Below are 25,879 nucleotides of genomic sequence, written 5' to 3' on the forward strand. Positions count from 1 at the left end.
AATGGTTTATTTTCTCATAACATTCTCAGACCTGCCACAAACCTCTGGAAAACAAGGTTAACCAGAGCATTGGCAGCACTCAGCTGTTAGTAGCTAAGATCTACAGCGTTTCGCCAGGGCATTCACTGCCCATGTTTTCACCCATTTATGCAGGAACAATACTGATGCAAGCACATCATAGATCTCTGCAGAACATGAATACAGCAGAAGCCTCAACATTAACTTTAGGCATGAACAACATCAGGTGACAGCACCTAGCCTAAGTAGTAACACAGCTATTGCCACAGAACAGAAGCCATCTATTTTACACTTCAATTGCTGTATCTTAGCTGTACTAGTTTTATTCTGACAAACTAGTTCTATTTTCTATACACCATCTAGAAGTATTAAGATAATTCTACTACTATTGTTCAAGTGTCTGACAGTTTTGTAGAAAAAGACTACTTAGTGTCATGAATGACACGCTAAACTGTTCAATACTTGGAAAGAGAAGCAGACAAATGTCTCGTTAACTCACCATTACAAGATTTACTAGTGAAACTGCATTCAAGCTGATGCCCCAGAGCCACATCACTCCAAACATGTTGACGATTATCATAGCAATAGTTACTGAAACCAGAACAGCAGCCCATACTTCAAATCCAAGCAGCACAGTTGTCACCAAAAATATTGATCCCAAGGAGATGCAGAGGTTAAAGATAGCATCATCCACAATTGTCAGATACTGTTCATAGAAGACATAAAATACACTGTGGAAAGAGCAGAAGTTGTGATTAGCCATCCTACTTGCCAGGAACACAGCTGGTCCTGCAGAAAGCCACAGTTTTTTTCCATTAGAAGGTGAGTCTGAACTTCAGAACAGTTCCCCCTCTATTCAGCCCCCGATAGGTAATAGCTCTGCTTTAGTAACTGTATTTAAATGCAGTAAGAGAGAATGTTTGAACAAAGCTGCTTAGGGTGATGAGTATCTACTGTCATTTGCCATTTATGTAGAAGTCTGGAGACTAGAACTAGCCTTGAAGAAAGATCAGCTAGCTGGAGCTAACAAAGCTGCATGATCTATGTGCTTTACCTAGTGAAAACTCCCAAGTGACTCTAGAAACACCTCAGTGTTTTGAGCTGTTTAGGTTTTGTCCAACTACAGGCAAGAAATATACAACAGAAGTCACTTAGTACCAAGAGTAAGATGTTAGCATTGGCTTAGCTTTTGTGATAAAGTAGTTCTGTCATTGTAAGAGTCACCAGCTAGAACTGGCTTCAGAATCACTCCTATGGAACACCAGCTGTTACAGGACAAGTCTTTACTACCACTTCAATGAACGTTATACCTGAAAGTCAAGGTAAGTCTCCTACTGCAACATAAGCAGCTATAGCAGTGGCTATGTGGTAGTGCCTGAGATTGCTTGTAGTATCTGCAGTAACTACGGCAGAGGGTCTGAACTGATTCATTATGCAATGAGACCACAAGGATGGGCAGGATTCTTTGAAGCCAGAAGATTAGTATTTCTGCAGTACAGATGCTAGTTCCAGTTCAGTTTTGTTATGCTACTACTATGGAAAGTCTGTGTATTATTATGCAGAGTCTCTAGTGTATTGATAATCGTGCAGGCATTAAGCAATATTTGACATCACTACTGTCACTGCTTTAAGTTTAATTGCTTCAGCAACAGCTTAAGTTTAAAGTCAATACAATCAAATTACAGCTTGCAACTATCCAAACTGGCATATCTCACTAATTTAGGACAACTACAGAAACCTACTATGAAAGCTAGAAGACTGAGTTGAATCCTGAGCTATATTCTGTAGCAAAGGAGAGGCTTCTTGATTTTAGTTATCAGCCTAAAGATAAATTAGTGCTGGACATAAGTCTTTTTTCCTCCTAGATTTTTTTTTTTAGTAAAACCAATTTTTCTTCTTAGACAAAACAGAAGACAAGTTTCTAAGGTGTTGTTTGCTAGTAATTCTCAGTTGTGCAAGTTAAATATGTCACTACAGTAAGAAAGATCTAAGCATACCTGTAAGGAAACACGTGATAGTTCTTCTCTTTGATGCCCATGGTTTCAGTAATGTTGTCTGCTATAATTCGAGCTTTTTTCATGGCATCAATAAAATCAGATGATGTTTTCAGTACAGTATGGTAAGTACTAAAATAAGTTGCTCCAACATCAGTTTTGTTGTTTATAAAGTTGACAGCAGAGCTATATGCGGCATGTCCTCTGTATAAACAGGATTTCACACGTCAATGAACACCAGTCATATTTATTACTTTTATAACATATATATCCTTGTTTCTAACAGTTTCCAAAGCTGATAGTGCAAGGTTTCAGACCACAACATATTTCAAGATTACACAGGATACACTAGACTACAGAACTTGTTTCTTTATGCAGGGGGGGAAACTGCTGTTCCATTTGTTTGACAATGCATTTGTTTTCACAGTTTTGTTTCAGAAAATACTATAAAAACAGGTGAGACTTAGATGGTTTGTATAAATTTTAGAGGAACGTTAGGTAGTCATCCTGACAGGCATACACAGAAGGGCCACACATCTACTGCAAGCATCTTTGACATTGGTCTAAGCAAGATATGGGGAATATGGCTCTTACCCTTTGCCACATTTAGGATTAGGGTTGTCAGAGAGAAACATTGGCAAAAATGTCATGAAGTCTTGGCCTTGTGGTCTCTGCTTGCCTTCTTGAGTCAGTGGTCGACAACGAGTACAGGATGGATCAGTGACTGCAGAAATACCAAAATCACGTTGGCTACAGGATCAAATATTCTTTGTCTTAACACTAGTTAACTTCTGGCTTGAAGTAATATGGAACATAATTCTTTAAAAAAGCATTTTTGAGGAAGAGACAACTGAACAGCCCTACAATTCTGTATTAAATCTGCAGTCACGTTTTTGCATTTATTACTACTAAGGCAAGGTCTTCAAGACAACTGTTAGCTACTTTTGCACTATCTACATCAGACCCAGGAAGGATTATATCAAACTCAAGAATTTCAACAGAAATGGGATAGAAAGCTTCTGCTGGTTTCATTAGAGCACAGAGATCAAAGTTTCATGACAAATTATTCTTGAAATAGTCATTGCATTGGCAGTCTAGGTAAGCCATCTTCAACATGCAGCATTCCAGTAGAATATTTAAGTTCACTCAAACAGCAGTTCAAACAAATTAGAGGGCAGCTCAATAGGTTCCTACTCACAGAAAGGAAAGCTCTTCACCTGACTCATACCACAATAAAGTGTTTTGGCTGTGAAACTTCAGCCAAGCTAATCCCCTGGCAACACGGTAGATGCTAGTACCTGAAGCATTGCAGAACTGTCCGGTGGTATTGTAGACTCTGCAACAGGATGACTGTGGCTTCACCCAGTCAAAGTAGTCATCAATCCAGGATGATGGAGCATAGCCTATCCTTGTACTAACAAAATAGCACACTTATTAGTAATTTAATATTTAATTCCAGAACACATCTCTTGAGCTCTCCAGTGCCAGTTCTTTCTACTTCAACTCATTCTGGTGCAAGCTCCTTAGTTCACCCTGTGGTCCCCTGCTCTAGGACCTCATCCAAGAACTGGTCTTGTTTCTAACACTGCAGCTAGCAAACAGCGGGAGCTTCTTCCCTGTATTCTGAGCTCCATTGCCTGTATCAGCTTTCCATTTCCCCTGCCCGCTTCATGCCTCATCCCATCTCAGATATCATTGCCTGTTATCAAGCAAGACTCCTCCTTCAGCCTGACAGAAGGAAAAAAAAAAACCAACAAACTCCACTGAAGGGAATTTAGAAGAGACTTTCTTCAGTTATGTTTACTGTATTCCAGATGCACTTCTCACTTAGCTGCCAGAATATTAGGCTAGTTTACTCACCAAGTTTAGAAGCTGAGCATGCAAGTGATTTCCTAGGAAAGCTGAGTCATACTGAGAGATTTTCATGAACTTTTCCTACTACCATTCCTGATTCCTTGAAGGACCAAGTCCCTTTTCCACATCTAAGTACATCAATACATCCCACCAGTCCAGACAGGATTTAGCCTCATTCTAGGAAGATTGCCACAGCTTTTTCCCCTTCCTCCCTTCCATAAACCACAGTATAAAGCAAGTACTATAGTGTCAGTTGCACAATCACCAGCTGAACCTAAGCTACATTAACAGCACACACTGGTCAGCGACACCTCTTCCATATAATCACACAGAGAAAAGCACGAAATACTTACTAGCTACTAATTTCTGCAGCATTGAAGATTTGCTGGACAAGTGAATCATTATTACATCCCATTCCACCACACACCATGTTCTGCCCTTCCAGAGAGGTGTAGTTGTGCCCTTCTTCGAGAACAAAGTAAACAGGAGGACCCGCATGCAGGTACTTGCTGAGCTGGCTGAAGTAATCCATTACATAGGAGTCCTTAAAGGGTAAAGTTTTCAGTTACCGTTACATAATATTGAAGAGGCACAACAGGATTTCAAGCTTTCCATTCAGCCTCAAATTGCTGAGCAGAGACATGATTTTAAGACTTACATCTGGCATTGAAAGAGACTGATCAAGTCCAATCTCTACATTGTGCATAACTGCTGTACTGAATGACAGAACGCCCACAAACAAGGCAATCTGTGAAGAAAGCAGATTCAGGGAGTGAGAACTGTGCAGAAACAACAAGCAATAGCATTCTAGAAATAATTTACTAAGTTAATAGCAATGATGCAAAAAGGCTCTAGCTGAAGCGTGTTACCCAGGCTTAGTACTACAGTAACAGTAAAATCTAGGGCCACAGAGGGGACTGGTTAGGTAAGGGCCAATTTATACATAGAAGGCAGCAGTTAAAGATACACTAACTACCTTCTGTAAAAAAGCACAGTAACCTCTAATTGAATTAGGCATCATTCTCCAGCAACAGCAAGACTGGATTCATACAGTGTGGGAGATGACATGTAGACACACTCCTCAGATGATATGATTGTTATGAATACAACTCTATTAAATTTGGGCCTTGAACAATCCAAGATCAAGCACTTGCAAGTATACAAACTCATTCCAATACCAATGCTGGAAGAAAGAAATGCTAGAAATTTCATTTGTTTTATTGTGTTTAGTATCTTTTTTTTCAGTATAAAGCCTTCAGGCTCAACATTCTTGCTCAAGTTCAGATGACTGCCAACTGTAAGCAGAGTGTACATACCACTATCGGTCTCATCCAGTCCTTAAGCAGATATGGAGAATACAGGTTTTTGAAGAACAAAAATAAGATGCTCTCAGAACGTTGCACCCCACTTGTTTCTTCACTGCCTTTGATACAACACAGAATATCCAGTCTATTCCTCTGAAAATGAATTGCAAAGTATGCCGGGTTTAGTAGTCCAGCAGAGGATGCCATCCCAATCACATAGTGGTTAGAGAAGCATTTGTACTCACTTCTTGACGCCTAATATCCAAGCCCAGGAGACTTACAAAGCAGGTGACTTGAAGAATAAAATCTATGAGTACAGCCATTCCAGCAAAAAGGGAGAACGTGCGGACTGCTGGCATGGTAGACAGTGTCCCTGAAAGAAGTGAACCAGTTTGTTAAACAAGTAAGCTCCCTCCCCTGTTGGAGAACCAATGGCAAGTTACACTAGGAGTAAACCAAGCTCATTTTGAAGGACAGCTCATTTACACTTCAAGGGTGCCTCTAACACACTAAGGGTGAGCTTCAAATAGATTTTTATCACTGGGGCACCTTTTCCCAATCAGTGGAAAAACGACAATGCCATATAGGAGTCAACAAACACTTATATTTTAAATATTCCCAGTATCAAATTTAGACTTTAGTTGCTACAAATCTCCTGTCTTTTAAGCAAAAAGATCTAATTCTGAATGTCAAGTTCTTAGTATAGAATGCGGCCTCACTCCGCTGGTCTTAGAGCTACACTGGCCTGTCCCAGCAGAGGTAAAGTTAAACCTGATTATAGCAATAAACAGCTAAGCTAAGCTTCCTCCATAAGGGAGCTTTTGCTTTGTTTAAATATTTTAGCTTTGCATTTATTCTTACAACATGCAGGTATGATGTGAGTCATTTGAAGATAAGGGTCTTACCTAAGAAGAATGCTACAGTCTCAGAAAAAGATGACAGAAACATACTAGGTGCCACATCTCCCAAGACTCTGCCAATCTGTTTATCCAGAGTTTCACCCTCAAGGCGTTCATCTCTCTGTTTTAAGATAAATTATTAGGAATCATGGAATTAAAAAAAAATTTCACATTGTTTTAAATATTCAAACATCCAAAATCATCATTGCCACGTTACCATAAGTTACATAAACTGATTCTAATATAAAAACAGCATGAAAATCCCACCCTGTTGCCTTACTACTGTATTTTAGGTTAGGTTTGAAGCAAGTTCAATGCTTCAGCCAAAACCACACACTCACCAAACGCAATGCCATTTTTTTTTTGTTTGTTTGTTTTTGTTTTTTTTTTGGTGTGTTATCAAGCCTGTTAAACTACAAAGCTGATTACCCACCCATTAAATATTGGTGCCAAAAGTTCCTGGTGTTAAGCGTGTAGCTTACTACACAATTACTACTCACAGTGCACTAGAATTACAAGTGATCAAAATAGTAGCAGAGTTCTGCAAGTACCGAAGAGAGATGTTAAAATTATTCATTTTTATATCCTTAGTATGTGGACCAGAAGCCATAATAAACAAGTTTGATATCAACTGACAGCTAAGAACGAGCAGGAGTTTCCACATTTTGGGTGAAGGAGTGAAGGGAGTGGGATAGGGCAATTTCATATAACCTTGGCTTTCTCCAAGACCACTAGATGTCCCCTGAGATTCCAGAGCTGCTCAGAATGGGATGAGCACTAGAGTACAGAGGACTTTGCTCCAAAGTTACAGCCTTCAAAAATAATACACATTTAGAAAACCACAAAAAATAAATACCTGAAGTGTCTGCACTATAATAAAAATGTTGTCCACCCCAATAGCCAGCACCAAGAAGGGAATGACTTCTATCACAATCAGTGTCAGCGGGATTCCAAAGTAACTGAAAATGCCTATAGAACATGCCACTGAGCTCAGTACAATCAGGATGCCTGCAATACCCAGGGAGATCTTTGAATCCACCTAAAAAAAAAGTTGTAATAACTGTTAACCAAATCAGCACCACCACATAGGATAGACTATAGCAAAGGCAGAAAGCTACATTCTTTTGTAGAATGGAGTTAGTAAGAAACTTACTTCTGTTCACCCTCCCCATCCCCCCCCACCCCAGAAGGGACAGTACTTAAACCTGGAGCCTTAAAACTTGTAGGTAACTGCACACACAAAGTGAAAATAGATCTAGCTGAAGAGATGAATAACATCTGATTGTCACATGTAACAAAAAGTTTCCCTCAGCTCAAAGTTAAAAGAGGACTCCATGCTTTATAACAAGATCGAATACAAGTATTCCGCAAAACTACTTCAAAAGCTACTTAGCAAGCTGTAACTTCAGTGTTTAGAAGCAATGAGAACTATAAACATACCAGCAGTCTTTCCCAGCTCTGGATATGTCCCAAAGCTATGGAGATGTACACAAACATTACAATATAGCTTATCAAAACAGTGCCGATATCACTATTGCTTTCACGATTGATTTCATCTTCAATACTCCGTTCAGCAGAGAACGATATAGTCAAGTTTGGATTATGATAGTTCCTTAAGAAGTTAATAAACCTAAAAAGAGAGGAGAGTCAGTCACACTTTAAAGAATAAAACACCTTGTAGAAAAGGCTTGTAAGTTGCCTGAAGACAAATTTGAATTATCTGTGTGATACAGGAGTGCACTGCGGTCAAATAGTACTTTGAGGCACACTTCTCGTTTTTAAAGCTGTAATACTGAGATGGGGATGCTGGCAACACATCCCTAGAACTTGGCTCCAAGCACTAGAAATACACTACGCTGAAATACTTTTCATGTTCTCTCCAGAGGTAGGTGATAACTAGGTATCTCGCATAAGCTATTTCAAAGCAAAAGTGCAGTTTTCCTCAAAGCTAGATCTGTAAGTACACACATGAAATATGACTACAGCTTGCTTACAGCACTTGAACAGTTTACTAACCCTTATTTCAGTTCCCCTAAACGAAGGGAGATGCTTGTGAGGCATGCAGATGCTAATTATACTTGCACTTAGCCTCAGACCGTCTAGAACAGAAGTTTGTTTCATCTGAACTATTCGCCAAAGCAGTTGGCCTGTGTAAGGCAACAGCAGCTCTTTGGTATGGTGAAGACAATGAAAGCTTTTTAGATCCTCATTTGGAAGATAGCTTTTTAAGAAAATGACAGTTTAAGAATTTCAGAATAATGCTGTACCTTTGCACTGGTGGTTACAGTAGAGCAGACTGAAAGAAGTGTGTAATTCTAACACAAGCAACACATCAAGTTTTCTGTAGCTACTTACCAGCAAGTACTACTAAACTAGATGGTCACTAACAATACAAGAACTTATCTCTTCAGAGCAAATTAAGTATATCAGATTAAGCGAGTCTCATGACCAGTAACAGTCAGTCCTTTACCGGTTGTGCTGCTTATCAAAACATCCCTGTAGTTACACAGAGCAACTGCAAGTACAGCAGAGGTGTTTCGCATGCTTCTATGTTTAAAGGTTGCTTTAAGTACTGTATGCATTTTAGAATACAGGAAGCATACTTACTCTTTTTCCCATGCCAAGGCTTTCATTAGCTTTCTGGAGTCATTGTAGTAGTTGTTAACAGGAAGAGTAATAACAAGAGCTGTAGCATTATTATAGTTATCACCTGTAGAATAGGAAAAAAATGCCATGCATTATGAAACAGAGCTTACATTCCAGTTTTGGCAGGAGCAAGTAAGTTTTAAGGGGTATTCAATCAGTCCCAACACTACATTTCTACTGAATGTAATCTGTTCAAACACAATGAGTTCTCAAACACATTACTGAAATAATCTGGAGTGCTTACCATTCATTCCTATATTCTAAAGTAGTCATTCATTACCATTTTCATGGTACCCTAACATTAAACAGTTGTATACTTAGACAAGGTGCTATCACATAACTCATGCTTATGACTTAATAAGAGACAGGATCTAGCTTCCTAACATTGTATCCTCGTATACTTATCTTTTAGTCACAGCAAGTAAAAGAATCTAAAGTTAATTGAATACTTGCCTTCCATGGCTGTTCTAGCACATTTGCTTGATGTATCTATCAAGCTGTTTAACTGGTTAAGTTGCTTGAACGAAATTCTGTCTTAGAATAATTATGGAAGGGTTTCCTTTGTGAATACCTTAGTCTTAAGCTTCTTTTTCAGACCAGTGAAAAAAATATTCTGTCTCAAAACCCAGATACATACACATCCCAGCATGTTAGCTTGAGGTACTTCACATCTTTCTCTAGTCCCCAGAAACTAGAGATCCTTTAGCAGGCTCAAACTTCATGCAAGACAGAACACTTACATGCTTGTCAAGTGTGTTCCTGTAACAGGCTGCTTGCATTTGGCACTTCTGGAGTTGTCTGCCTTCATTTTCAGCACTGGTCAACTGACCAGTTAGTTAAAACATCCTTACTTACTGGAAGTTTTTTAAGAAGTCAACTTTCTCTGGAGTGCATTTAAAAAGCCTTGTTAAACAAGAATGCAACTTTAACACCAGAGAGAGCAAACAGCTAAGTACTCTCAAGACTTAGAGTGTCACACTGTTTTGCCACCTACCATCATATCCTCCCAACACCAGCCAGGGAAAGACAGGTCCACCAAATGTTCCTAGGCAGGGATCGTGAAGCATGCTTGTGTCATTCAGTGATGCTGGAGCCCTGAAGAGATAATCAATAATTGTCAGCTTATGCTTGACAACTTCAGCACAGCAGCACCAGACAAAAGCAAAGTAAAAAGCTATTCTGTTATTACTGACCAACTTGAAACAATATTAAACTGCTAGTGATATATTGCCGTTATCCTATGTTTGCTTTAAATTTAAATACAGTTTTAAAGGTGTCTTCCTTAGAGCTTCTAATGAAAGGAGTGACTTCTACCCAACATAAACTTAAGAGAAATTTTAGGATTGTCTTCTCTACCAGAGCTTTATTACTCAAAGCATATGAAACGTGTTCAAAGCAAACCACAGCCAGTGTCTGCACCAAATCAAGATTAACCTGAAACCTGATTCAAACAACTCCTGCTGAAGCACTAAGTACTAAAGTAATAAGACAAACATGCTATACTAATCTGCAACTTCACATAGTACTGTGGATTGAAAAAGTGGTAAAAACACAAGGAGTCCGTCAGTACTAATTAGTTTTGTCAGCAAGAGAAAAGTCCAGCTTGCCTACCATTTAAAGAATAAGTAATAGTACTGCTTACCTAACACAGTATAAGAAGTGAGTGTGGTAGTCAGCATAAACAAAGAACTCATCCCCAACACTATGATCTAGGACAGAATGACTGTTCTGAAAGTAGTTGAGTACGCTCAGTATAGTGCAGTTGTTGTTGTAGGGAGCAAGAGGAGCCAGGCAAATGTCTTTCAGCGTTACAGTCTCATTGTCAAAAGATGCAGTTATGTTTACAATAGCATCCTGCAAATCTAGAACCTAAAAAAAAAAAAGAAATTAATATAAGAGCAGCACAAGAAAGAATTTTCCTTGCAAGACAGAAATAAGTACATAATATGTTCCTAGAAATTTCCAGAGGCAATGGCACAATCAACAGGAGTGCATGACTAAGTCACTTTATTTAGGTGTTCACAGTAAATTTACTTGGGACTCAGCTTGCAAGTCCATCAGAAGAGGTCAAGACAAGGTTTTCAGAAAGAAGCTTCACAGTAAGAATTATACTATAAGGATTTTATAGTAGGAGTTTTGATATATCTAGTAATAACTAATGATTGCTTGGACAGACGCATCACCTTACAGATGGAAGGCAACTCCATGTTGTTATACCAGCTAGCAATGTTTGGTTCTTTGCTCTTGGGAAGTCTCGGTTACCTGATGGAGAATTTCTTTGGTGAGTGGAGGTCCAAAAGGCACATTTGCTCCTGATGGGTAAGGTGAAAAGATGTCTGGACGGCTGTTTGGCGCTTGAATAATAAGTTGTTCAGTACGAAAGAAAGGCCCAAAGTGTTTGTCGAAGTACTCCTTCTCTTTGCGGGCTTGGCTGCTTGGAGCTGACCAGAGATCTACAGGGTTTGTAGTTGCTTTAATATACACAAAGCCTGAACAGCACATAGCAATGAAGACCACAGAGAAGAGAATAACGGGACGTGGATTTCTAACACAGAAAGCACCCCATGATGTAAATGTCATCCTCAGGCCATTCTCAAACCTTTCACCAAGCCTCTCACCACAGGTAATTTTCCCTGTTAAAAAAAGTAAACAGGGAATGTTTCAGTCAGTTTAAACAACATTTTCTTGCAGCACACTAACAAGGCTGGAATTTTACTCTGCCCCTGATGCTCACTACAGAGCTAGGGTCTACACTGACAGTCAAATCCAGGGAGTAATCTTTGCGATCAAAGGGCAGAGGCCAGTTTGTACCTATACTGCCCCTTCTAATGCAGGAAGGTCTTTGACAGCAGTCACAGCACATAAAGCCAGGAAGTATCTAGAAGATGCATGACCATTAAAATACATGAGCTACCTCAGCTGCTATACAAGCTTATCTACAATTCTTTGATGGCAGGGGAAGCACAGCCAACCTCTGTGCTTTGAATGGACATAGACTGGTCAGAACATAACTTGAGTTTAGCAGTGTTCCCTCTCCTGCACCCCAGAAGGGATACAAAGCACTCTAAGTGCTCCATATTACCATATCCCCACCCATACTGTGCACTCAACTGTGCAGTCAGGGCTTTCAGCAACCAGCAAAAACAGGGTTAAGCACTCTTCTACACCAAGAGATAACTAGCCAAAAGACTGAAATATATACCGTAACAATGGATTATATGGGCTAGCAAAGCTAAAATTCTGAAGTGTCCCCACAGGAAACAGATGCATGTAAGCCAAGGTTAATAAATCTATTGCTCTTATGCAAGACATACCATTATCACGGTGAGAGTTCACGGAAAAGGCTATATTGCTGTCAATTGGTGTGTACTCTGAGACAAAGTGCCGCCTCCTGTAAAAGAAAAGGCTATGTTACCACAATCCCTCCCAAAAGGGCTTCTTCTGGTGTTCGTATACTAAAACTATAGACCAATGCTAGTAAAAAATTCTTCATTTGACTCCTCCAGAATGGGTAGGCATCTTGTTCCTCCTATCACCATCCACTGAAGCAATCTCCAGCTTCTTTAATCCTTCAGAACAACCCATGGACTTGTCAGATTTCTTAAATTTTTCCAGCTTGCATCAAGAACATGTTCTCTATAGAAGTTTATAACAGCACAGAGAACTTCCTTAAACTGATCATAATTTAACGCAGTAACATTAGTAAGGCATCTGCATTAGAAATATTTGACTTCACTAGTCAAATGCCTTAAGTTACATGTATTTAGGTTAAAGAAATGTCACAGCAAGGCAAGAGACATACAGATATTTTTTGTCCTGAAGACAGACAAGTTACAGCATTGAACTCTTACAGACCTATACTGCACACACATTCCCAATACCTAGAGCAGATAAGTTCTATAGCAGACAGTTCATAGTAATCTCATCATTAGATCTCCTAATTATGGACAGGTATTTTCAGCTGTGAACCACACATCTCAGACACCCTCACCATTTTGTTTTGTTTATTATACATGTGGCTCAACAAGATTACTAGACAAGACTGCTGAGCATGGCACAAGTTTTTTGTATCCACTGTCCCTGCCCAGATCCAGCTTGTTACACAGCAATTCTGGATTCTGGGTCATAATTGAAAAGCACTACCTTACTTAAGGGCATTAGGTGGCTGAAGCCTCTAGAAAACGCTACCAAGAAATATTAATAGGTTTCCACTGCTCAGGATGGCTAGTACACCCACTCCAAAACATTTATAGCTACAGTAGATTGTGTTCTTTACTGGTGAGCATTGTGTAGCACGGAGAAGCTTCCTTGCTGTGCATTACTTACAAAATGCTGTTATCTCTGGAAGCTCACTTTGTTTGGTATTTTCAGAACAGAAAGACAGAAGTAGTCATGACAATTTGCAATAGGGCAGTGATTGTTTTGTTACAAGTGTTAGTCTAAACATAAGTTACCGTTAGTCTGCTATGATAGCATGTGGCCACCAATACTAGATATTGCTCTTTCCTAGTGATCACGAGTTGAATTCTTACAGTTTTGTTATCTTTAAGAAGCTTTCAGTGATTCTTCTCCCAACCACATATCCTGACAAAGTACAGCATGTTGTAAATAACTTGCTTTCACATCTAACAATAGCCAGGACTAATGGAGGTTTAAGCTGGGTATTAGAAAAATTTATTCATTGAAAGGGTTATGAAGCGTTGGAGTAGACTGCCCAGGGAGGTGGCAGAGTCACCATCCCTGGCTGTATTCAAAATACATGTATATATGGTGTTTAGGACATGGTTTAGTGTTAGACTTGACAGTGCTAGATTAACAGTTGGACTTGATCTTAAAGGTCTTTTCCAAGCTAAACAACTCTATGAAACACTGCATGTGGTAAACGGGCCTCTCCATCACTAGAATTTTCTAGCTCACTCCAGTTTTGCGTCACCTAAACAGGTTTTTGCACTCACTTTCTACAACATGCTTTTATGAGTTAAAACAGCCCTTGCAATTTTAAGCATCTGTCACAGAATAGGACTTTTGGCTGGGTGATCCTAGAAGGAAAAGCATAAGCTTTCTGTACTGGGCAAAGCTGTCTGGGAAAAGGCAAGTTACTTTCAGAGCCGAATATTTTAAATGCTTTACCTGTAACACCAGATACCAAAAACAAGCGCAAAAAATATAAGTAGAAATCCCATGTAGGAGATCCACATGATGACATACATAGCATCCAAACCAAACAAAAGCCAAGGAGCAGGTAATGGAGGGGGTTGAGGTTTTGGACCACAAACAATTGAACAGTCTTGACAGCTGCATGGTCCTGTTGAATCATCCACAGACTCATTACAGCCTTTGGTAGCGTTGTTCATAGGATTCATTCCATGGACAGGAACATCTATGACAAGCAAATAACACATTGCAGAGCCGGTTTACTACCAGGTAGAATTCACACCTTCACAACACAAGCTTCCCAGTGTATGAAATGAACCCTTTACATTGAAGTCCCCTTTACACACAGTGGCTTTTCTCAGCCCTGCAGAACAATAAAACCATTGCTATCTTCCACAGCAGGCATAGCAACTACTTAGAGTTGTCTACTCACTAGGTAACTAGTCATGTTTTTAAAACACTTCAACCTGTTAACCTTGTTGCTGTGGGTCATAGAAATACTTTTAAATTGTTAAGCACCCTCTGCCCCCGACTATTCAGACTCTGAAGCCCGTAACAGTTTCCTTACGAAAATCCTGAAGGACATTGCCCTAGTTCCCCAAAGAATACAAAAACTATTCAGTTTCCTAAGATGGGTCCCATCCCTTAATGAGTTTTAGGCATCTATAGCAAGAAGCTGAATAGAAAACAAGTGTAAAGTACAACTTTCAAACAAACAAAAAACACACACAAACGAAGATGATCAGTTTAGGTTACATTGCTTTGAAAGCCTCTGACTGCATATAGTCATTACTGGGCAACTGTTTAACAAATTAGCGTATTGTTTACTGTATGCAGCCTCTGACAGAAGCTTGACAAGCAAGGACCATCCCCTTTTTTTACCTGAAAAGATAGGAATAATGCTGAAAGGAGTTTGCCCATTGTCCTTGCTAAACATGTACTCAATCCAGTTGGTAGCATTGCAGTCCTTGACTTCCTTACCACACAGTAGCCCCAAGGCTTTAACATTACTTGATGGAGCCTCAACATCTTTGCAGGCATTATACATTGCTAGAAAGAATAAAGACAGAAGTCATTAAACCAACATTAGAATTTGGGTGAGCATTATGATTTTGGGAAAAAGTAAAGATCCACCAAGTTTAAAGAAAGTGCTTATAGCTTTCAAGATGAACATCTTAAGATATTGAAGTAATGCTTTCAGTTTTATTTAATAAACATTGTAGTGTTTTGTTATGGCTATCTTAGTCTATGTAGGCCAGCAGAACCTGCATTACACTAGAACTTACTTCACTGTTAGAAGGAACGGAACCTAATATCAAGTTATTCTTTCAGAAGAAGTTGTAACTTAAATGATATTCAAGGCACTTTTGACCCGTAGGCCCTACATGACTTTCAAGCATCTCTCAAGTGTCTCATAACTTGATTATGGGTTACTATACAAAATGCTCAAGGACTGAATTAATGCTTTAAGCTTGCTATAAAACCAATACAACCTGAACTTCTTGTTTTTAGGAAAAAAATATTTGGTTTTCTGTACTGGACTATAATAGCTCATTTCAGGAAGAACGAGTGTCTCAGAAGTGAGAAAATGCACTATGTATGAACTTGACTACCATTCTCACTAGCCAGTTTCAATATCAAATAGGCTTTGGAAATTCAGTTAGCAACAACTTTGTGTTTCTGAAGATAAAGTCATCAGGGTTAACAGCAAGTAGACATTGACACTGAAAATCTATACATCTGAATCTTCAAAAACACTATTATGTGTCAGTGTAAGGGTCTCCTACCTACACAGAAGTCAGCGTTCTAACAGTTTTGAGGGGGACCTACTGGCATCTCTTTGATGCCTTGCACTTCAAAAGACTCAGAGTTGGCTCCTGTCCCCCTCCCAACTCTTCCAGAAGAGTTACCTTGATAAAGGTCTAAGTAAAGTATCACATCATCTACTCACCATTTGCAAAGCCTTCTCCAATGAAGTACTGCAGCTCTGTAATGCTGCTTTTGTTCTCTTTTGAAACTGGATCATAATAAGGTATGGTGCTTGTAACATTCAAAAACTCAGACTGATTTGGACTGCAAGTCAGTTCACAGAAGAGGTTAATCAGGTTGTAGAAACATGAGGGACACCTGGGTAGGAAAGTCAATGAACAGCAATCAGATTAAGAGGTAAAGATGAGACATCAGATTTGACCTCCACAGTTGTAAATAGTCTGTTTAGTGACAAAGTATTTAAGATCTATATCTAAAGTGTATATTAATATATATAAATATGTACAAAATTATCCATACATTAATTGGTGCTTAAAATCATTTAATACTCTCCAGGCAAAAGTATGAACATTACTCACTAGCAAGATTCCATATGCCCCAAATAGCAGATACAAGCATAAGTTGACTGTAACTTCAACGAAAACAAGTGCTGCTACCAGGAAGATCGAACAGTACACTTTGTCAGTAGCTCAAGACAAGCTACGCTGGTATTTATTCCACCAGCTAACTCAACCCATACTGCAGTTGTTTCATGGAGTTAAAGTCTCTTGATAGGAGAAAAGAAGTTTTTACAAGAGCTCACTCCAATAAGCCTTCAAATGAAATCTCACATCTTCTACAGTTTAAGTCAACAGAAGTGGCTTGATGTGCTTTCTGATGTTAAAAAAAGCCCTAGCTGCTTAGCCATTCATTAGCATACCGGGAGAGAAACTGTAGAGGCAGCTGCAAGTTGTTTTTCAAAGTCTGAAGCTGAAGGACATCGCAGCAGGTACTAACATTGCCAAAATATAAACCCGGACAGAGTTCCTTAAAGACAAACAATATTGAGATCAGCGCAGGGGGAGGAAGAAAAAGGACATTTAAGATTAAAAACTCTTTATAGTTGAGGGTTCTATTTCAGCATATTTCAGAAAATATTTGTTGTTGTGGGAGAAGCATGAAAGAAATAATCAGTTTAGACAGCGATATACATTAGGGTATAGGGAGAGAAGAATCACATGCATTATTCAGGGCGTCACTTCCTTTAAAAAGCTCTTTCAGATGATCTTTAGTCACCAGGGTCTATATATAGAATTATAATAGTATTTGAGAGTCTATTAGCAAGTGGACAACACTTGTTTATCCAAGTTGAAAGTATTCCTGCAGCTTATCCTTTAGTACAGAATCTGATGCTATCCAGAAGGTAAGTCTCAAAAGGCAAGCCACTAACCAAAGTCACTGATCACCTGGAAGAGCCCAGTTTATAGAAAAGAATTGCATTTATTTTAAGACTAGTATAACCACTAGCAACATAAAAGGATAGTCCATTAAGTCTTCTGAAGCAGCGCAACACACCAGTCAGCTCACCTACGTATTTAAGTCATCGCTGCTACCAGCCAAACCATCATTTAACTTCATAGCTATTTCACACTTTAGGGCTTGGAACTACCATCTGCCAGAAGACAAGCCTGGCAATACCACCCCGTGTTGTACATCCAGTCCAGAAACTCGATTTTAAAGTTTGGTTTTGTTCACTTTGGCAGCTAAAGCCCAGATACAGCCACATGGTCTCATACCAGGCACAGCTAAAGAGACCGATCGTTGCCCAAATTTGCTCCATCTGAATGACTGGTGTCAGTTATTACTTTCCGAATTAAGGAATAGGTTGGGAATGATTGTCTGATAAAAAGTACAGTTTTAGTCTCACCTTTTAGAGATCTGAAGGACATAACTGACAAATGTCACAAATCAGAAGGGTGCTAATAACAGTCTGACTAAGGATTGCTCAAAGCAGTGAGAAAATAGGCAGGAAGGTGAAGAAATCCTACATTTAAAGTTTTGTTTGTGCGAGTCTGTTGATCACATGCTTTGGATACCTCATACCCCTGAATAGAAACAGTGGTCTATCACCTTCACACCATTGGGACTACAATCTACACCTGCAAAATGACAAAATCCATTTACCTTCTGATCAAGTCAGAATGAGACAGCTAAAAATCATAACACAGGTCCAAGAGAAATAGTTTTTAGCAGATCTCCCGACGAAGCTCACCTGCAGTAAGTCATAGCCATCCTTCGGTAGTGCTATCGGTGGTCCGTCGTAAGCACAGTTGTATCTCTTGTCTCCGGATGCAATTCCACATTCTCCATACCAGACACACGATTGTGGAAGTACCTAACACAACATGATGTAGCTGATCAACTGCAAGGAACAACTGCCGAATTTTTCAGCTACTTGGAGTTTGCATGTTACCACTCCAAGGGTCACTTACAGTCCAGATTCGATAACTTCTTGTGATTTTAATCTGCGTATGTACTACAGAAAGCACCCACCAAGAAAGGCATGCACTGACATGGCACACGTTAACACCCTGATCTCCAGCTCAGCTTTCCTCCCTTCTCGGCCCAGCTACAGGCAGCAAGTACTCTGTCTACAGAGAAGTCTAAGTGGAAGAGTTACTGAAGAAAAAAAAAAATAAAACATCGTCAAATAAAAGGTGCTCTAGAAAAGAGTTTCTTCATGCCAAGACAGCGCATGCCATTAGTGAGTTAAACTGTCATTTCAGAGCACGAGTCAGTGTACAGGGAGAGAAGTACATTGCTTAAATGCAACGCTTTCAGTTCTCCCTGCCACCTTTTAGCCCTTCTTGCAAACCCAGCCACCCCGCAAGAGATTTTGAGGAAGTACCAGCAGAAAGGATTGTGAACCAGAACTTGACAGCTCTGCATTCACCACAAAAATGCCACTTATTGTGACAAATTCAGAGGATGTTCTTCATCAGCACTTGGAAACGTAAGCATGCAACGACCAAATTTGCAAGACGGAATTGGAGCTTACAGTGGTAAGAAAGAGGTGTTAGGCGTCACTTAAAAAATGCTTAGGTTTAGGTACTACTGAAAAAGAAAAAAAAAAATCAAAAAACCGTTCTTTATTAAATGCCTAAAGTGAAGGAAATAGAGCACAACAGAACCTTGAAAGCCTTCTGTTTCTGCTCAGTAGAGCTAATACAGAGATATCTGAAATTCTAACCCCAAAATATTTACTCTGAAAATTAAAACATTTAAAGAAGCAACACAATGACAACTTGTTTATAGCAGAAGCTCGAAAACAGCTCCAGGGTTTTGCGAAGCACCTGTGCTTCGGCAAGCTCCCATCAGAAGACTGCCCGGTACAGTTTCAGAGATAACTGACCTATTTTTTTAATCTCCCAAACAACCTTGACTTCGCATTTGTGGAAACACCATATGCTTATACAGCAAGGACAGACTGCTGCGCTTAGTGCCTGCCCATGACTAACGCTGTTTGCTGACCAGAGAGGCCCCTGAAAGGCTGCATTCATAATGCCCCAGAGCAACCCGAGCCAACAACAGTGCTCCCACGGTATCCACTTTTATGGACTTTTAGGCATTTTTAGGCACTGGATTCTTTAAAAAGCATGTTAGCAATTGGATGTTTTGCAGGGAACAGAATCAATTTATCTGAACTTGTTAGAATCATCTTCCCTTTACTTAGCCTGGACAACACAGCCCCGCTCAGAGTTACTCACTACAAACTAGGTCCAAAAAAATCAGTTTAAGTACCACTCACCCAGATCACTACTTCATTCATCTACTTCAGCATCTCTTCTAGCCAAACCTGGAACCAGCTGTCAAGCGTTCCTGTTTCTTATATGCAAGCTGGCTAGCAATCCTTCAGGTTGCACTTTTAAACACTGGATGTTTAACACCCAACATAAGCTGAAAATTAAATTGCCATAAAAACTTGGATACTAGTTACAGAAACACATTGTGAATTTGTTCATGCATGAAATAAATACACAATGTCTAAGCTAACAAAGTTTGAAGTCACTATCTCCATTTACTTCCTTATACCTATATATTCCAATTCTAATAGCAAATATCTACTAGTAGAGGGAAGGCTCGGGTGTCTGCATGTCAGAAATGACTCAGCCATCTCTTCGAGCAGCAGCATAGATTCACCATTATTCTCACAAAAAGGCAAAGATTTGAGCTGTTTACCACCATCAGTGAGACCAGAATTAGGTATTTCTTGTATCTTGTGCAGGCTTTCATGTTTAGTCTAGAACGGTTTGCAATCATACTTCGGAACACCTTCTGTGCTGCATGAAGGTTTGTAATTTAACACATCCTGATTTAAGAAAAAAAAAAAAGTTACCAACCTCCTCTTTCTGAAAGGACTTAACTACTTCCAGAGTGAAAAGTTCCATGCACCTGGTAACGCAAAAAGCTTTTCATGGGGGCACTTCTTCCACAGAAAGATTTACTTTAAATTTCAGCTGTCCCATCAGGCTGACTAGTAACTTCTGTTGCTTTTACAAGTGTTATCTGCACAATGAAGGAAGCGTTAGCTTCACATAACTACACAGACACAACAAAATAAAACACTGGCTGTATTATGTTATCACGTAGTTGTCTATAAATTCACCCACAAGGTTTTCTGCCATCAGGATGGAACAAAAAAAAAAAATATGTATTTGCACAAGACAAGCCTGGTCACACACACAGAAATATTCAGTTATTTCACAAGAAAATAAATCAAGACGAGTTATTTTGGCTTATCAGGGTCAGTTTACACTTGTAAAAATTTGAATAAAAATTTAGAGCCCCATTATTCAAGCTTGACATGGATAAAACCTCAAACAGAAAAAAAAAAAACAGGTTTCTCTCAAACTTTCAGCCTGTTTAGAGAACATGATCAGGTCAGTTACTCTTAACTACTAGAAGATCACTTAGGCCTAGGACTGCAAGTTACAATATTCCATTTTATTTCAGTGTTAACATCAACCATTCAATTTCAGTGGCAATCTAAGATTAGACACTCATGCTGTGACCTAGCAGGATCTAATAGAAGTTTGAATTTGTTCCCTGAACCGATAAGCCTCTGGTGATACTTGATTTACAGTGGTCTAACCAAGTCAGTAAGCAAGGATAAAAAAACAACCAAAACTTTTGACTGTTAACTTCAAATGACATCAGCGTAGCTCTCAGATATTAGCAAGTTAACAGCATGCTCATCCCTGAGTCAGCCGTAAAGCATAGGAAAGGGCTGGTCTGCTGGTGTTCAGTATCCACAGATACTCCCAAGTTACTAAATAACTTACACCATCATCACTGATAAGATAGAGCTGAAAGTTCTTCCCCCAAAAACCCTCTAGTAAAGGCTAGAGTAAGTCAGAGAATAAAATAAGTACTTTGTTCTTTCCACGCCTTCAGAAAAGCATTCCTCACTGGCAGGAAAAGATACAGATGAGTAACTGTTGTTGTAAATAAGCCACAGTTAAAAAAAGGTAGTGCTTGCAGAGTCAGGCTTCTACATCAGTTAAGATCTGGGTGAACAATTGTCACCTTACTTAACTGGGTAAAAGTTCTGGTCCCAAGGCGCAGTGAGAAATGCGTTGAACCAAGCTCCCTTCTAAACAAGGCAAGGTACTCCACGAGGCTCTAATGCAGGTATTTTAGAGGATCACATTAAGTCCTCAATACTGTGAAACGAGATTTCCATAAGTATTCTCCCAAGCAACAGAAAGTTGGCTTTAAATTAAAGCTGTTCCCTCCTGCCCCACCCCCAGAGCTCAGAAACCACCTTGCAGTACACTCATGCTGGCCTCCAGTACTTCCAGAGCTGAAAAGCAAATTCCTGCTTCTGGCAGAACTATGTTTGAAGAGAAGCTTCGCCTCATGTCGGGACTCCAGGAATCCTAATAAACCTGTACACAAGCACGTATTAGCATTTCATGACTACTGACAGCGTTCTACCAAGGTTCTGTTACAGCTCTCCTATTCCCAGGCATTATCGAATCGAGCTAGCATTCCAACAGATCATAAACACATTTCCTGCAGTCCAAGTTTCTTCAGTGGCATGTTGAAACAAATCAACAATCTCCAATGCCTCCAGAAACATTAGCCATCAACAATGAATATGTCGCTGTGAAGTGGACAAAGGACAACGATGCTGTTGTATACAGAAACACAGACTACTTGTAATCTTCCAAATACCAAATGACAAGTGAACATTGTCTGGCTCTCCAAATTAAGATCACTAATGTATAGAAAAGGCAACAGCATCAGATTCAGCTGTTTCCCCTTCCTTCGTCTAGCATGGTACATCTGGGATCCTACATGGCAAGACAAGCTATTCCAAGAAACATACTTCCCCCACTCCCCTCCATTAATATCTAGTCCACATCACACTTAATAGTGGGTGGATATTACCCACTAGATTGACAAACTGAGCTCTAAGGGAACACAGTACTACTACGTTATCTTTAATAAATGGTAATGTTGGCTTATGGAGACAGGTGACTAGGTTAAGCTTGCAGATCTGCCCCAGAAGCTGCACATTATTTGACAGCCCTCCCTGTCAGAGGAGGGGTCCCTGGACTAAAGGAAGCTTTACAGATTTCTATTCTTACTCTGCATCTCTTCCAGTAATTCGTTCAGAAGCAAAGAATCCAGAGACAAGCCTTGTCAGCTAAGTTCCTCTTGTTCCTCTGGCCACAGGTTAAGTGTCTGCTCCCTTCTGAAAGGCAAAATCATTAGGTCCTCCTGGCCAGGCAGAGCAAGTCCTAGCTGTGGAGTTATCTAAGCACATCACCCGTACTCAGCACATCACAGGAAAGTTCAGGTCAAGTAGGATGAGAAAGCTGCAACGGTGATAGTTGTGGTGATCTGTGGAAGCAAGCTGGCGTTAGCTGACAGTGATTTGATTTTATTGGAGGAATAGACAGATGCACTTCTGCAAGCAGATTCAGAAGGCACGAGGCCCCTAACTAGCAGCTGTCTGCAACCACGGCCATCTGCACCAAAGTAACTCCGACGCCCTGCTGAGGAACAGCAGTAACACCGCACCACACCCAGACGGATTGCTCTGGCTGCTGCCCAGCGAAGTGCTATTCACACCTCAGTCACCTCTCCCCTTCTAAGAGGTCTTCCTCACCTTCCACCCAGACAGACTATGAACAAGTCACTCCAGATTTTCCAGGAAGCAGCTCCAGAGCAAGGCCGTAAGACTTGTTATGTTGCAGTCCCTGATGAGCAAGTTCCTCCACAAAGGCATTTCAGACCTTTGTACCACGGGCCAGGTAACACCGCACACAGAACTGCAGGCCACAAGTCTGAGACTGAGCACAACCTGCCACTAACGTCTGCCAGCAAGGATTTCAGAAACATTCCAGTTACTTTGACTCTACAGCCTGGGATCCCAGTGTCTGACGAGAAAAAAGTGCCCAGCCTTGCTTAACCACTAATTTGACAGCTTGAGTTTTAGTGTAATTATAGAAATCAACTGAAACAGACAGCATGAAGTATACTGGACAAACTCTTGTATGCTAAGAAGTTGGTAAGAGAATAAAAAAGTGTTTCAAGAGTCTTGAAATTGACTCCTTAACTTAGGGGAAAAAACAACAACTGAACCTCCTGTAAGTCCACATTCAAAAAAAAAAACAAAAACAGGCATAAGGGAGCCAACGTTTTTAATACAGCTCTTAGATGGGTAGTTAACACTCAGCTAGTAGGCTACCTGTCACAAGCTCTGCCCCACACACAGTTCAGGGAGAAAGATGCATCCTGCATAGGCCAAATGCTTCAAGCTCGTTGCAATCCTCCTGTTATACAAATTAAAATGCCTCCCTAGCTCACTGACTGCAAAAAAGAAGGAAGATGTCAAATGGCACTTCGGTTTACACATACCACAACTGAAAGCATGAAAACATTCTACCAGTACACTTGAGAGAGCACCAGTTCAGCTTCAGGATGCCTCTCTTTTGCGAGCAAACACTACGTAGGCTCAGTCTAACTGAAGGATCAACTTCTTTGAAAGGTATCAAGGACACTTTATGTAATGGTTAGCTGTAAGTAACAGTTAAAAAAAAAAAATCAAGTCCAAGGTTTTCATTTCCCTACACCCCCACCCAATTTTGCTTTCTTGCATTAGGCATGCAGGCTTTAATTCTGTAAAGTCACTTTCACCACGTTAACTTCTTATGGACCACAAAGCCACATCCTCTACAAGGATACCCCAGGCCTTAAGGGAACTTGTTTCACGTTCCCCTAGCTCAGTGCCCCTCCTTCTGTCACCAGAAGTTCTGTATGGCATCTTTTCATTCCTGTACCTGCCCGGGGCACGCCTCATCACTATGTGGTGTGGTATGTCCCTCCAAAATCATTACAGAAATGAGTGTTTGGAGGGTACAAAGTTAGCTACTCCTCTGGAGACCACGAGCCATTAATAATGAATCAGCTTCTCCAGCTGCAACAGAAGGAACTTCTAGTCTTCTGTTCAAGCTCCTTAAGGCAGATGAGGATACCAGAACAGGAGGACCTCAGCACACACACACAGGATGACGAACTTGACAGCTTGAACAGGGTTAAGCGTAAAACCTGACTTAGCATGTTTCTAAGTTGGCTGGGGGGGGGAAAACAAGACACAACCTCGCCAGGCACTCCGTGTTCCTCCAGAAAAGTGGAGCACCTTACTCCTGCCTTGGACCACGAGGTAAACAAGATGTGACCGAGAAGAAAGGATTTAAAGCTTTATGCTAATTTTTTTCCTAGAGCATCTTAGCAAGGGAAATCCAACTCATTTCAGCCCACGACTTTACAGAAGCGTACGCTCTCAATATGAGTACCTCAGCGAGAAACAGGTCTCACTGCACAGCCGATTACTTTCGGAAAGCTCTTGCTTTCCTCACCAGCCTCCGGCAGCAGGCTAAACGACAGGCGGGTGCCATTCGCGAGCCTCCCCACCCACATACGACTGCCCGGCCGCTCGCACGCCCCGAGCGCTGCACAACCGGGGCACGGCCCGGGCAGCCGCTGCTTTCTGCAGCCTCGGCGGGCGATCCCCGGCGGGGGAACCCCCGCTGCCCAGCCCCAGCTCCCCGGCAGGGACTCACCTGTGCGGGGGACAGCAGCAGCAGCAGGAGGAGGAAGAGGAGCAGCCCCCGCCCGGGGCAGCCTTGCGGGCTCCCCATGGCGGTGCGGGGAAGGGAGCGGGGGCCGGCGGCGCAGCGGCAGCGGGGAAGCGGCAAGAGAAAGACGGCAGCGGGGGGAGGAGAGAGGAGGGAAGAAGAGGCGGCAGCCGCGCAGGTCCGGAAGGGCCGCCCTCCCCAGGCCGGGCTGTGCTCACGGCCCCGCCGCCGGGCCCCGAGGAGGAGCGGCGGGGGCCGAGGGGCCGTGCCCGGGATCCGCCGCCAACCGCCCGCCTCGCCCCGGCCGCGGGGCGGGGCCGCGCCTCACGCCACCGCCCGGCCCCGGCGGCGGGAGGCAGGGAGGGAGGGAGGCGGCTGGGTCACACACACGTATCCTGCTGGGGGTCCCCCGGTGGGGCGACGAGGGGGGTCTGGGCACCGGGTCAGACCCGCATGGGTCTCCTCAGGGCCGGTGGTGCAAGAGGAGAAGCGGAGGAAACGGGGTGTCTGGTCCCCATGGGTGCCTCACCCCCATGGGCACCTCACCCCCATGGGCATCTCATCCCAATGTGCACCTCACCCCAATGGGCACCTCACCCCAATGGGCACCTCACCCCCATGGGCACCTCACCCCAATGGGCCCCTCACTCTGGTGAGCGCCTCACCCCAATGTGTCCCTCACTCCGACGGGTGTCTCGCCCCGATGGGCACCCACGCAGTCACCTCCTGGGGTGAGGAGCCCACCCAGGGCCTTAGGTTTACAAATACACTGGAGGGAACTCCGGGCTGACACCCGACCTACTCATCATTTCTTGTTTTAGTCGGGTCTTGTGATCTGCCGGGGTCTCGTGATCGGCCGCCTGGTGTGAGCTGCGCCGGCGGCGGCCTGTTTGTTTCCGTGCGAGTGGAGGTTTAGTGGCGACTGCATTGCTTCGGTTTCTTCAGAGCCAAGTTGTGCCTCTTCAAAATGAAATATTCTACATATGTTGTATCAGCAGTATGCTAGCAGGTTTTTATGATATAGAAGTATTAATCACATAGTTTATAAATGCCTAAGTAGTCTCAAAACTCCCATCTTAGGCAAAAGCTTCTTAATTTTGCTTTAAAGTTAT

General features: G+C 41.5%; 1 protein-coding gene across 1 annotated transcript in view; it reads right to left on the reverse strand.

Annotated features, from left to right (window-relative positions):
* The window catches only part of NPC1 (NPC intracellular cholesterol transporter 1), a 27,999-nt gene extending 2,936 nt beyond the window's left edge, over positions 1–25,063 (reverse strand). Inside the window, exons 1-22 of the mRNA XM_080579815.1 lie at positions 24,753–25,063; positions 17,891–18,013; positions 16,559–16,665; positions 15,821–15,996; positions 14,752–14,919; positions 13,846–14,095; positions 12,030–12,106; positions 10,978–11,348; positions 10,358–10,584; positions 9,710–9,810; positions 8,677–8,779; positions 7,510–7,699; positions 6,926–7,108; positions 6,076–6,190; positions 5,416–5,543; positions 5,183–5,323; positions 4,525–4,614; positions 4,220–4,410; positions 3,311–3,426; positions 2,607–2,736; positions 2,016–2,216; positions 518–749 (exon numbers count right to left, since the gene is read on the reverse strand). Of these exons, the coding sequence (XP_080435941.1) occupies positions 518–749; positions 2,016–2,216; positions 2,607–2,736; positions 3,311–3,426; positions 4,220–4,410; positions 4,525–4,614; positions 5,183–5,323; positions 5,416–5,543; positions 6,076–6,190; positions 6,926–7,108; positions 7,510–7,699; positions 8,677–8,779; positions 9,710–9,810; positions 10,358–10,584; positions 10,978–11,348; positions 12,030–12,106; positions 13,846–14,095; positions 14,752–14,919; positions 15,821–15,996; positions 16,559–16,665; positions 17,891–18,013; positions 24,753–24,830 (3,498 nt within the window). The 5' untranslated portion in view covers positions 24,831–25,063. The remainder of the gene's footprint in view (positions 1–517; positions 750–2,015; positions 2,217–2,606; positions 2,737–3,310; positions 3,427–4,219; positions 4,411–4,524; positions 4,615–5,182; positions 5,324–5,415; positions 5,544–6,075; positions 6,191–6,925; positions 7,109–7,509; positions 7,700–8,676; positions 8,780–9,709; positions 9,811–10,357; positions 10,585–10,977; positions 11,349–12,029; positions 12,107–13,845; positions 14,096–14,751; positions 14,920–15,820; positions 15,997–16,558; positions 16,666–17,890; positions 18,014–24,752) is intronic.
* Positions 25,064–25,879: the final 816 nt, after the last annotated feature.

The sequence above is a fragment of the Anser brachyrhynchus genome, assembly GCF_964034855.1.
Source record: "Anser brachyrhynchus genome assembly, chromosome: 2".
Taxonomy (NCBI): Eukaryota; Metazoa; Chordata; class Aves; order Anseriformes; family Anatidae; genus Anser; species Anser brachyrhynchus.